The sequence below is a fragment of the Lytechinus variegatus genome, chromosome 7 (genome assembly GCF_018143015.1).
Source record: "Lytechinus variegatus isolate NC3 chromosome 7, Lvar_3.0, whole genome shotgun sequence".
In the NCBI taxonomy this organism is placed as follows: Eukaryota; Metazoa; Echinodermata; class Echinoidea; order Temnopleuroida; family Toxopneustidae; genus Lytechinus; species Lytechinus variegatus.
Genome location: NC_054746.1, coordinates 13,066,219 through 13,079,848, shown reverse-complemented (window position 1 = coordinate 13,079,848; position 13,630 = coordinate 13,066,219). Strand labels below are relative to the sequence as shown.

General features: G+C 35.9%; 1 protein-coding gene across 1 annotated transcript in view; it reads right to left on the bottom strand.

The window, feature by feature from the left end:
* The window catches only part of LOC121418057 (synaptotagmin-7-like), a 40,374-nt gene extending 30,186 nt beyond the window's left edge, over positions 1–10,188 (bottom strand). The window contains exons 1-2 of the mRNA XM_041611762.1: positions 9,867–10,188; positions 2,242–2,346 (exon numbers count right to left, since the gene is read on the bottom strand). Coding sequence (XP_041467696.1) covers positions 2,242–2,346; positions 9,867–10,188 — 427 coding nt within the window. The remainder of the gene's footprint in view (positions 1–2,241; positions 2,347–9,866) is intronic.
* Positions 10,189–13,630: the final 3,442 nt, after the last annotated feature.

Sequence of the window (13,630 nt, the reverse complement as noted above, 5' to 3'; positions counted from 1 at the left end):
TTACCCCGGCTATAGATTGAGCCGCCATATACGCGCTAAAGCAATTAAGGAATAAATCCTACCGGGCACCCATTCACCTCACCTGGGTCGAGTGCAGCACATTGGGGATAAATTTCTTGCTCAAGGAAAACAAATCATGGCTGGGATTCGAACCCAAGTCCCTCTGATTAAAAGACGAGAGTTGAAACCACCGGCCCAAGACGCCCCCATAATTGTTGCGATTAAACCTTTTAAATATGAATTTTAATGGTGAAAATAATGACGGCAATGAAGATGTTGTCGACTACAATTAATGATAATGAAAATGATTTCAAGAAATCATCAATAATGATCATATAAAAACAATACTAACAGCAATGAAAACACTTGGAATGATGTTGGTTATTAGAAGAGAAATGATAATGGAAAGCATGATGAATATAATGATTATATAGCAATACTCAATAACTTGTTTTTATATTCAAGCAATCGAGTCATTATTGGCTAAACTTTACAATGTAGCATCACAAAGTTTACTGGCCATATCCATGGCATCGATATATGTACTGCCTTTATTCACAATTCGGCTCTGTTCCAGACAAATTACTGATTTGATGCTTATGAGTGCATTCAGAATGCTACATACACTTCACAAAATCCCTCTCATCGATTTCCCCTCACGGCAAAAGATGGCTTTTCACGCATGAAAACCTTCGACCGTACCCTAACATGGAGTTTGAAAGGGGCAATTGTGTTAACCTCCGCATTGCAGGTGCAAAGCCAGGATCTCTTACGTCTTTCAACTATCCACAAGAGATTTATTTGCATTTTGCGATTTATTTTTCTTCCTATCTGTGTCCTTCCAGAGGTCTAGAAACCTTTCCTGAAAAATGAATAATCCATACCAGTTGAGATTTCTCGTAGGTTTATTTTGTCTCAATTTATTTCTTTTTAGGAAGATTATACCTCGAAAATCAATTACTAACTGACAGCGTGTATGATCACTTATTTTGGAAAAGGGTAGATGACATAGTGTCTCTCAGCTTTCGTTTTTAAAGATGCTAATATAAAATGGTATCAAGATGTATGGTTTTAAAGCTTGTGTATAGTTTTGGTAAATCCACCAAAATGCACCTATCACTATTCCAAATCATTGCTAGCTAATACGAATGGATATGCCCTATAACAGTTATGATGTGGAGGATATGAAATGAAAATGTGTTTTACAGGATAAATTTTGCGATTTTACATGGAAATTTAACTTGATCGGGTCACCCGATCAAATCAAAATATCTGTGTGTTTTTGTCTTTCAATTAAATCCTATTCCAAATCATGGAATGGGCTGAAACTTTCAAGATATGTTCTTTGTCTGTAACTTTTGGATATCTAATCACTAAATTTATAAGATAAGTGCTTGAATACCCATTTTTTTTAATTTAAAACAAGCATCGCCGAGAGAGGGCGCTATATATCCAAGATTTGAATATTTGAAATTTTCTCAGAGAAGTGCAGTTGGAAAAATATCTAACGGTCTCTACGCTTCAGTAAGACTGTCATATTAGATGATATTCGATAATCAATCACATTATTGACCCTTTACCAAAGCTATACACAGGCTTTAAGTTTGATTCCTCTATGAAATTATTGAAAGTTATTCGGGATGACGTCACAGATGCACGTCCCCCTACGCCATTCCTAAAATCAAATTTCGTCGCTCCGCGTCAAAAAAGAAGACCGAAGGACAAACCACCCTAAAACCGTTGCCCCTATAATACAAAATAAAGCAAGAACATCGACGTAACTTAATTTCGCATCTCATCCTAGGCCCTTAGAATCATGATTTCCTATTTGAAATTAATCATTTTCCCTCACGGAAACAATAAAATGCATAAGAAATTGATGAAATAATCATTCAACGGAAAGAATCAACAAAGTTCGAATCATTTCCTAAGCAACAATGTTTCCCACCATTCCAGCTGGGATATCCTCGCGATAAACCCCATTCCCTCATTTCATCAGCCTGGACCCCACCCCTTCTCTCCTCTTTACAACTCTGATCGAAAGAGTAGCTGTCATATCATAAGGAGCCTTTCATGAAAAAAAAAACTCAGTGAATCTCACATAAGCTACTGAAATCCTCGCCAATGATTGGCCAACGGCAAATTTACCTTTGAAAGTTCACTGACAAGATGTTTCATTAAATGCTCCCCTGGTTCCCCCCTGGCTCCTGCACCAGACACACAAACACGAATCAATCTTACCTTTATGGCTGATATGACTTGGTAGACGGGAGGCCTCTTGAATAATGCGGTCAAACACTCGACTGGTTGAGTTCTTCCTGGTGATATCCTCACGGGACCCGGATGCTGAGGATGGCATACACAGTCAAGTAAAGGAAGAAAAATGAAAGAAAAATAGTCACCATAAGACGAGCACCGGTTGAATGACCCCTGATGAAGAACTCGGTTCGCATGCCCTATGTATCCCTTAGGTATTGAGTAATCTATCCGGGACAACGTCTAGTTATTTCGTGAATTAGAGCTTGAAAATCACTTTTTGATATTAATGGTGATGAAGTTTTATCATTAATCTCAAAGAGCTTGATATGATAAATGTCGATCAAGATGCATTTCTCCCGCATGATCATTGTACAATCACTTGCCTTCATCTGGTAATTGATGATTTTCATGAGACTCTCATAATAAAGAATGAAATAGTTCATGTTTTTTCTTGACATAAAGGAATGTTTTGACTGCGTTAATCATGATTTACTCATGTTTAAGCTTGAAAATTATGACAAAGAATTTAAATGTCATTCTTACTATCACTGAAAGAAAACAACTTGGTTGTTCTAAGGGTAAAAATTTCTTTGATAAAGACATTATCATCGGGTACCACAGGGCAGCGTACTTGCTCCTGTTCTATTTTCATTATTTATAAGCAGGGGCGGAAATCTCTCCAAAAAGGTAGGGGGACGAGGGGCTGGAAAATTTGACAAGCAAAATAAAAGGTTATCATCCCAAAATACATGTTTTATTTCGATTTTGAATGATGTATTTCTTACCATCATGAAAGACCCCAAAATAATAGGGGGACATTTGATATTGTGTCCCCCCCTACACAGCAAAAACTGTGGTGTCAACCGGTGTACATAGAGGACCACACCAGTTATTTTACACCGGTGTTAAATTGGTGGTGTTAGTTTTACACCTATAGGTGTTATTACAACACCTTTGGTTGTTACATTTACACTCTTTGGTGTTATGTTCAATCTCTAGGGTGTAATTTTAACACCTCAGGGTGTGGTCCTCTATTAACACCAATTGGTGTCAGTTTTAACACCACAGTTTTTACAGTGTACTATTTTAGTAGGGGGACACGTCCCCCTGTCCCCCCTGGGATTTCCGCCCATGTTTATAAGCGATATATCATAAGGTCTTACTAATCTTGTATGTTCTTTCTATGTTTATAATGTTGTTATCGATGCATAATGTTACTCTCAATCTACAAAATACGTTGCTCACTCTAGATAATTGGTACATATAAGAGAAATAGTCTTAATAGAGATATAAGTAAAACCATGATAATGTTAATCTCTACTGAATCAACTAAATATCTTGATATTTATATTGGTCACGAATTCATAGAGCAAGTTCAGGTTCTTGGGTATAATCATACATGATAACTGACGTTGAATGATTATCTAAGACATTTATGTAAATCAACAGCATTCATGATTTTCGACCTTGGGAAATTGGCAAATTTTTTAACAAATCTTTAATCAATACTTGATATAAATTGTCTTTTCAGCCATGTCTTGATTATGGTGTCTCAGTATAAGTAACTGTCTTTAAAAAAACTGAAAGTGTCTTATAAAGCCCCCCCCAAAAAAAAAGAGGATCGTCATGTAACCACTTAAAGTACCACTTCTGGTCTCGACTTAATCAGAAAATTTTCTGGCAAGTTTTTGATGATCGCTGTGATCTTTTTTCTTCCCTAATGGTACCAATGTGTCCATGGCCTTGGCCCATGACGATTATGTAATGCTCTTCGATAGGCTTCAATGTAAACTGAAGTTTACATTTAAGATGAACTTAAATTTGCCAATTACCCAAGGTTGAAAATTCATGAATGCTGTTGATTTACATAAATGTCTTAGATAATCATTCAACACACCATTTGAGTTGCGGTTAATAACATTTAATTAAATGAGAAAAGAATGAAAGAAAAAAAAATTGGCCTCGTGGACCCCCGGCTTCTTGGCAGACCCCTTAACTGTCTTATCTTATTATTGTAAAAAATACCAGAAAAAATAATAAAAATATTGGTGAAGGTCTGAGGAAAACCCATCATATATTAAAAAAGTTGTTAGAATTTTAAGGGTTTTATTTGTGACATCATGATCCCAGCAGCTGCCCTATATCTTATGTAATGTAATATACATAAATTTCAATTTTTAATGGTTCGTTTTGACTAATTTGTTTTGTTTCGGGAGCGGGTGTGAAATGATGTCTGTTGATATAGGCGTACTGAAAGTACGAGGAAAACTGTTTTCATTTTTATTTAAGAGAAAAAAAGGACATTTCATTGATCTTCTTTTTTTGTTATGTAGGAAAGCTGCTTGCATACGTCACAATAAAAAAAATATAGTAACTTCTTTAATCTTTGATGGATTTCCCTCATAAAACCAATATATTTTCCTTATTTTTTTGCTATTTTTAAAACTGCGAGCTAGAGTAAACTTCCCCTTCCATACTGGTCTATATCAGCGACCACTGACGTAAAACAAAACGAACACACCTCAAACCCATTGAAATTTTGAGTGTGGTTTACGGCTTTGGGACGTTGTAAATAATCCACGTAAATAAATGTCGCTTTTTTATGACAGAGCCGTTTGAAATTTTCTTGGATACTCCCGCAGCATTTGCATGTACATTGCGTTTTAATTTAATCAGACAGAAACGAAAAACTTGAAACCAAGATATAAGTACCTTGAAGAATTATCTTATTTAGCATCGTTAATTTTTCATGGCTGCATTTCAAGTTATATTTCAGCTCATATCATTTTCGTTTTCATTTTTCTGTAAACAAAACAATCAAGATGAACTTAAGCGGAATTAATAACAAATGTGATATAACGATGGGCTTTCAATCTGATATCTGACACCACTAATAATTTCTTTTTAGTATACTGAATCATATCTTTCCGAAATTTTATTTAAATGTCTTAGTTTGATATGAGGTTCGTGAGAAAATCAAAAGAAACAGCCAATTACAATCATTAAATACTTTGCTCCTCAGCAAATACAACATGCACATTAATAATAGGCATGATAAATCAGAAAGCAATTTTTCACTCGGATTTTATTTATAAGGCAAAACTTCACGAATAACCGAAATATCCCACGCCACCTATCAAAAGTTATGTAAATTTCGCGGCTAGACTTTAATCCCCTACATTCACCTATAGCAAGCAACGTCTTGAGCAATTCTCATAATTGTATGGTACATGTGCAGAAATATTGCAAGGCAATTGATCAATAACATAATTGTTTTCATACAATATTTGAAAACGAACATAACAGAACTAAACAAGTTCTTCATTGCTTTCAGTATAAAGATGTATGAGCAGTGCGCTGTAATATTTGAAAGATGCATTCACTTGGTATATCAAGGGTAACGTTAAGTCTATATTTAGAAAAGCTATAATTAATTGAATAATAACTGCATCCTCACATTGCATCCTCTCGGTAAGACATTTGCTCCGGTTACGGATACTCCTCCGCAAATTTCTAAAGGCTGCACGGGCCTAATCACAACTGGCAGGCCAAAGATTTTCATTGCTCAATTTTTAAATTTGATATTGCTGATTGACAAAAATGAATGAATATGACTGACAATCCAACACTGATTCTAGGGAGGGTACCTACTGAACTTACTTTTTCCAAATTGGAAAGATATTTCACCACTATGGAACTATATTTTTACTGGCGGAAGAATTAGGGTCATTTTACTCTCTCAAGTGATGAATTTGGTCTCGTCAGGTGTAGTCTTCGTAAATGCTGATTTATTTTTGAAATGAGCCGGTCGAGGTACCCTTTTCTGGTCAGATATGGAATGTCAGACATTTATTCTATCCACTGGTAGTAAACATTCAACCCTCGAATTTCCTCCTTATTTTTATGAATTCTTTTTAAGTGCCACTTTAACACAAGAGTCTATGGGAAATGAATTAGGCCTGTGAGCCCTATAGATATGAGGTAAGGGTTAGCTAGGGTTGTGATGCTGATAGGGTTATTGGTTAAGAGTCATGCAGAGTTCGAGTTTGGTTTAAGGTTAGGGTTGTAATTGACTTGATGTGTGGATTTTGAGACGGAGTAATCTCGCAAGAACAAATGTCACCAGATCTTAGTAATTTCCTTTCTCGATCACTTCACCCTACGATTGAGACACCATGTTCAGCTGCATGGGAATGTGACACGCCAACCGTTCTGTTTATTGATCGAATATCATGCCCTATCGTATGGTGTTTATCATGGTAGTCTGATTTCAACGAATGAACATTAATCATCGTATAGAGAGTGTTCGATGGGTTGAAATCCTACATGATAGCACGCAGGCTTGACGTCAATCTATTCGGAAGTGTTTCGCAATTGGCGGTGCATATTGTTGAGATGAGAATTCGTTCATTAGCTATACAAAATCTAGGTATTAATTTGGTTGAAAATCGATTTCCGAAATTGATTTGATGTTTATCATTTCCATCACTGTAATTTTTTTCTTTCTGATCACAATTACTGACAATTATGACTAAATCTCTCTTTTCTGCTCCTGCATTACCAGGGTGACATGATACAGGTTATTTAATTTGAGCATATTATGCCAAGTTGTATACCTTAAAAACTCGATCATTGCATACAGCTTGTAATTTCAAAAGTTTTATATCTCAAATTTTATCTTGTAATCATTTTTATTTTGTGTTTGTTTAAAATCAACGAGAAAGCCATAGAATCTATATAGTAGGAGAAAGACAGGTCTACATGCATCCGCTTAATTGCCTAATTATGAATGCTATTCATCAGATCAGATGGATTTAATTTTCATAATTAGTGTTAACGTGTGACGAAGAGCGTTTTTTTTTTATCCCTCTCATTAATTCTAACGCTCTCTTTATGATTAATATTTCATTTTACCAGCTTATCTGAGGGATTTTTTTAATGTAGGCCTATATATCCCAGTCAGTCAAATTCATCTGGTATGTTGGTTGCTGAAGGGAAATACATTTATTTTACTACGTATTCCAGAAGAAATGCGGACCTGTAAATTGTTTGGATTTTAAACTGAATATGTTTTTATGAGAAATAAAAAGAATGTCAAAAGGGATCAAAGCAGTCAGAAAAACGATTATCATATTATACAACTGAATTTTGAAACGGTTCCTAAAATGGTTCGAATAAGAGCTTGAAGATTGCTTAACATATACGTACTGATATATAAAGTGAAAGTGTTTGACCGTACGCTAGTACTAAGGAGCATTTGTATATTTTTAATTTTTATTTTATTATTTATATCTTACCTCTGTCTGACGTCATACCTAACACATCCATGAAATTTGTATGAATATATAATGTATATTTTACATTAATGCAGTCATAGTAAATACGATAGCAATGATCCATAGAATGTTACAATGACAAAGAACAAAACATCCCAATTAAAAAAAGGTGGATAAATAATGTAGAAAGGTGCATTTTCATTCATTATCATTACTGTTATAGGTCATGGATTATGTTTTTGTTCAGAGATCAGAAATAAAGAGTCTATAATACACCTAACTGACTTTCATCGAAACGTGTGGTTAAAGCCTGCTCTCCATGATAAATGATTTTCCTGATCTATAATTTTTTTTTTCGATTGGCGATCATGAATTGCCTATTCGTCGTTCATATTATTTTGCACAATACTAATGTGAGAGAAAGAATTTGTATTATATTTTCCACATTCTGAGTAATTTGATTTATCATGTTCAGCAATTCATTAAGAATTTTACGAAAAAGCAGTTAATTTTAATTGTTTGTCCAGGCTTGGTATTCTACTCTATTCTCTAGCAAATTTCTTTAACGACGGTAGATTTTTTCTTTCACGAACACTGATGCACATTTCCTCAAAGTTGAAAATAGAAAAATTGGTAACATCGTACATCAAATAATTCATCTCCAACTACGCCGTAGATTGTTTTCATTTCAGACGCAAAAGTTCAAAGATGAAAACAATTATTCTTCGTGAAATGCAATATTATGTCTTTTTACCAACATCAGTTCAAAACAATGCATAACACCCGTTAGGAATTAATGCTGCCATGGCAACAGGGGATCCATGTCTCGAATAGAGAAGAAAATGAATGGTTAATGATCACACACCGTGCCGACAGAAATGATTTGTTAACCTACATACTTGCGCTAATAAGCCCCAAAGTCCGACCTAATAGTGTCTAAGGGTTTTCTCTCTTTATTTGACCTGTATCATCCATGGATATTGATAGACATAATTTGAATATTCAAGTAATGTTTGTGCGAGTGTAAGATTTGAAAGTTTGAATTTTATTGCAAGGGACAGTTATTCTCACACACAACGTGAAGTGGGAAAAACCTGCTTAATGTGTAGTGATCAAATTTGATATTGCTGATTGACAAAAATGACTGAATATGATTGAACAATCTAACACTGATTGTAGGGAGGGTACCTGAAGAACTTCCTTTTTCCTCATTGGAAAGATATATCACTACTTTAGAACTATTTTTCTACTGGCGGAATAACTAGGGCCATTTTACTGTCTCAAGTGATGAATTTGATCCTGTCAGGTGTAGTCTTTATAAATGCCGATATATTTTTAAAATGAGCCGGTCAAGGTACGTGTTTCTGGTTAGATATGGAGATATATCCTATCCATTGCAGAATAAACAATTAACCCTCGAATTTCATCCTTATTTTTTATGATTTTTTTTAAGTGCCACTTTAACACGAGCCTATGGGAAATGGATGATTTAGGCCTGTGATACCTTTTTATTACGGCAATAGCACACGTGCTATAGTGTGTGTGGGGTGGGTGTGTGAGTGGATTTGGTCATAGCTGAAAATGAGGGCACACACGAACTTCACACTCGGTGGGCGGGCTCAAACGGTCCAAATTTGCACCCTTTTGCATATGGGGGTAAATATTAATAAGTCTTGATTCGGAGCGATGTAAGAGGTCATCAGTTGCATAGTGAAATACTCAAACCATCCTCAGTGTATACGAGATTATATGTACATGTTCAGAAAAGTACTCGGTTATGTAATGACATACATTTTTTAAAACATTTCCTCGACTTCCACCATAAACGTGTGCGAGTGGTGCATGGTGTGATTACTCGTAATCAAAGTTCCATTATTTTCTTTTCTGAATTAGAATTGGGAGTTTACCATTGTGTTATTCAAATTAATCATAATTTATATAATGTGCGCGAAATACGCATTTTGATGTGCCGAGATCCGATTAGAAAGAATGTGGCGAGAACAGCAGACCCCCCCCAAAAAAAAAAAATCATCCTTTTCGGAGGATTGTCACATTCTTCTTATAATATACAATCACTATCATATTGATGTTAGTGATAATCTACCTCTAGATTAGATTCTTGTCAGGAGTACTTTATCTTGTGAAAAAAATATTATGTCTTGATTTTATATGTTGATTTTCGATTCACAAAATGTTAGGCAGTTTTCAATTCCCTCAAAGTTAGGTGATTCTAGTGACCAAAAGAGTTTATGAACCGAACGTCTGTCAAGGGCTGGTAAGAATATTTACTAACCGATGTAAGAGTGTATACAATAAAGAACTCTAACTTACTTGAGCTTGGTGTGTCATAGAAGTCTCTTGAGCTTTGGTTGTCGACCAGGGAGTCGTCATCGGGCGTACGACCTCCAGCGATGCCGTTGAATTGGGCGGGGATCTGGCCATTGCTGAGCTCTTGTTGTATTCGTATGGTTTGCAAGATGGCGGCGGCGTCGTTCCTTGCCGAGACGTAGGATCGTTTGGGGATTTTTGATGGAACGTTGATTGTTACAGGGTGACATGATTCTGTAGAGATGAAAAGTTTAAGTTTGTGTTGAGCACGGGCAAATCGCTTTAAATGAGAAATTAGGAACAAGATCATGCCAAAATAAAACATCTTACACTTAACATGCTTATCATGCAGCTTTGAGGAATTGTTTAATATTCGGAGAAACTATTAGCGATCTTCATAATAAAATAATTGTTGGACATGCACATACATTATTTACCAGTTAGTGAAGCGAAAGGTCCGGAGGCCTGAAGGGCAGTTTATTAGGTTAATACCATTAGCGCTCTCGAAATTCCCAAACCGGATTGACTAGGATTGGATCGGAAATTGATGGATAGAACAAAAGGTTTATGTCATCTAGCTTACTCTCATTTTTGTATAACTTACAGTTAAGTTTATGATACTCTTTCAGAATGGCGTTTTTCCCCACAATGCTCGCCCATTCCCACCTACGCAATAAAAATAATGTAGTAACCTAAAACCAATTCGGACTATGTTATTTGATAGCAACAGTTTTGAGCACATGGGGGCTTATGTTTGAAAGGTAAATTGATCTGTTTCTGCTTCAGTAAATGTCAAACCATTGGGTTTGGTCAATCTGAAGTAAAAGAGAGTGATCCATGGTGATAGTGGGTGAAAATATCTTCAGGCTGGCTACCCCGCTGGCTACCTGACGTAAGGAGTGCGCATGTGTCTTGTTTGACGTGAGTTTCTGGAGGGCAGTTGAGGAACACAGAGTGTATTTACACTCAATTAGCCAGCAGAGCTGTTTGGAAGTTATTTTACTATCTCTTGGCCTAGAGGGCGAGCGGATGAAGGATCGTTATAGGAGAAGGGGTAAAATAGAAATCAGAAAACTGTAATTTGATGAGATTTGAGTGAGATTTCTTTCCCTTTTTGGTAAAGATTCCCATTTCCCACGTTTTCTTAAGTGATGATAGAGGCTTGCTCAGTCAGACATTATTTAACTATCCTATAATTTTGTTAAATGTTATGAATCTATCAAATGATAGTTAAAACAAAATTGTATGCAATATTAATCTGGATATTTAACTTCTCGGTTGGTTAAAAATTATGAAAGTTTATATGAATTTTGCATAATAACCTCCTCACAAAGAAAGGGCTAATAACTTTGACTTCACCCACTTTATCAGGATTATTCATGTGAGTTCTGGATAATTTTCCGAACAAGAACTGCTTCGCAATCAGGACCAAAAGGCAAAGGTGTATTCCATTTTCGTCAATCATTGTTGATTTCCTTCAACAATTATGAAAAGCTCACTGGACTCAACTTAATAATAGTTTCCAATGAAAAAACTATTTGCACGTTGCAGGTGTCTGGGCTCAAAGTAAAGCCGATGTATTACGTTCAAGCCGAAAATCTGCTCGGGTCTTTAGGTTTCAGATCATTCTCAATTCAAAACAGGTGCGAAGTTTATTATTTTCATGCTTTAAGACATACAACGAAATACACTGACAGATGAAAATATTACGTACCTGCCTTAATAGCTTAATTCTTCTCGTTTTTCTTACTTTTTTTCTAAACAACCCTGCTCTGAGGGTTGTGTTAATTATTTGTTTGAAATTAGCGACAGCGGCGTGTTAATAGCCCTTAATAGAATATTTCTAGCACGGCTACCCAGATAAGGTTCTCGAGCACTAAAGAGACTTCCTTTACTAATAGGTTTGTATGGCAAATGTGCAAATAGATAAACGCCAGGACAAAGAACACGAGTACTGCGGTGGGATTTGAACCCTGGACCTTAGTGATCACAGTCTGGAGACTAGTCCTCTGAGCCATGCACAACACCTTTACATGCGTTGCATGCAGTCTGATAATCTCTTTCCTCTCTCGATGTTCTCTATCTCGTATCTCTCACCCTTTATAGTGCCCCCTTTCTATCACCTTTCCCATGCACTTTCTCGGTTTGTGTTGCTCTCTTTCCACCCCCTCCATGTAACACAACTGATTTAATGAAGGTCAAGAACTTAAGAGGACGTTAAGTAAAGTTTATTCGGTAGTCCTTGTCCTTAACTTTCGTCAACACCATCCAATCCACTCAAACACATCTGTAACAATTCAAGAACGTATCCCTGATCTTTGTTCAGAAAGTAGTCTACAGCACTTCAAGTATCGTATGACCAGATAACATTTAAAACATAAGAAAGTTGCAGTTTACGGCCCTTTTCAGTAAATTTCAGCTAGGATATTTGGTAGTTATGGCAACCTGCATAGAATGTGAAAATGACCTGAAAAATGTTAAAGGTAAGAACATTCTAAGGAAAACATAGTTGAGATCATATGACAGGAGGCTTGGTCTATATTCTGACATTTTCAAAAGAGGTGAAGATTTTAAGTACCTTTATCCTTTGAGAATTATCTCAATTTACTTCACAGAAAACAATCTTTGCCAGAAATTAAGAAAGCACGCTGTGGACGTTTAAAGTGTTAAAGACATTTATAGGGGACACGGAGGAGAGTTTAACCCTTTTCGTGTTGATGTTGCAATCTTGCACATTCGTCAAATAAAATTCAACAATCGTAATAATTAGTTTCTCCCCCCCCCCCCTTTAAATAAGATAACATAACATCTATAAAATAATGATAAGTATCAATGGTGCAATATGGAAATTTTGAATTAAAGGAAAAACATGGAAACAATTGTCATTATTATCCCCCAGAATCAATTCAGCATGCAAAGAGTTAAGAAAAATCATAATTTCTCGTTACTCATCATGAAAGAGTAAAAACATATTTAATCATATTCATTTAGGTGATTTTTTTTAATAATTAGAAGAAAATATCAGCAACAGACAATGAGGGGCTTCAAAGCTGCCCATGTTGTCCATAGTGCAAAATTATTGTTGTTACAAATTTTAGATGCATTCAATAAAGGAGTATTTTATTTCCTCCTTTATCATTTAAGGGCAGAATGACTTTCTTTATTAAGACACCATTTTGATTATCAATGAATATGATGGTAAAAAAAACAACCACGGAATTTAGTTACTTGTCGTTATTTCCTTGTCGTCACCCCCCCCCCCTCCACTCTCAACCCTTCTCTCTCTCTCACACACACACACACACCCACACTCACACACATCCACCCTCACAGATACACCCTCATCCTCATTCACTCCCTCTCTATCATCCTCCCACGTTCCCTATCCGTCTTCCACCTCTTTCTCTCCGTTATCCTCCCTCTTCTTTCTCTGTTTTTCCCCCCACTCCATATTTTATCCCCTTTTCACATCGTTCAACCATTCTTGATTTTTCCCCAATGTCTCTATTCGTTCTGTCACTCTCTAATCGTTTCACCCCTCCCTGTATTATTTCGTATATATCTTACTTGCCATCTATTATATTGTCGCATTTACACAGATTGTTGATTTTTGGCAAATGAAATTTCTTTGTTGCGGCGTTTGGCTCTGAATCATGCAAGTGTGGACGTAATTTCGTTATAAAGAAGAGGTGGATGCTACTCATTTTCTTAAATTATAAAACCATTAAGTCAATAAAACTCCCTTTCTTAACACGGCACGATTTGTG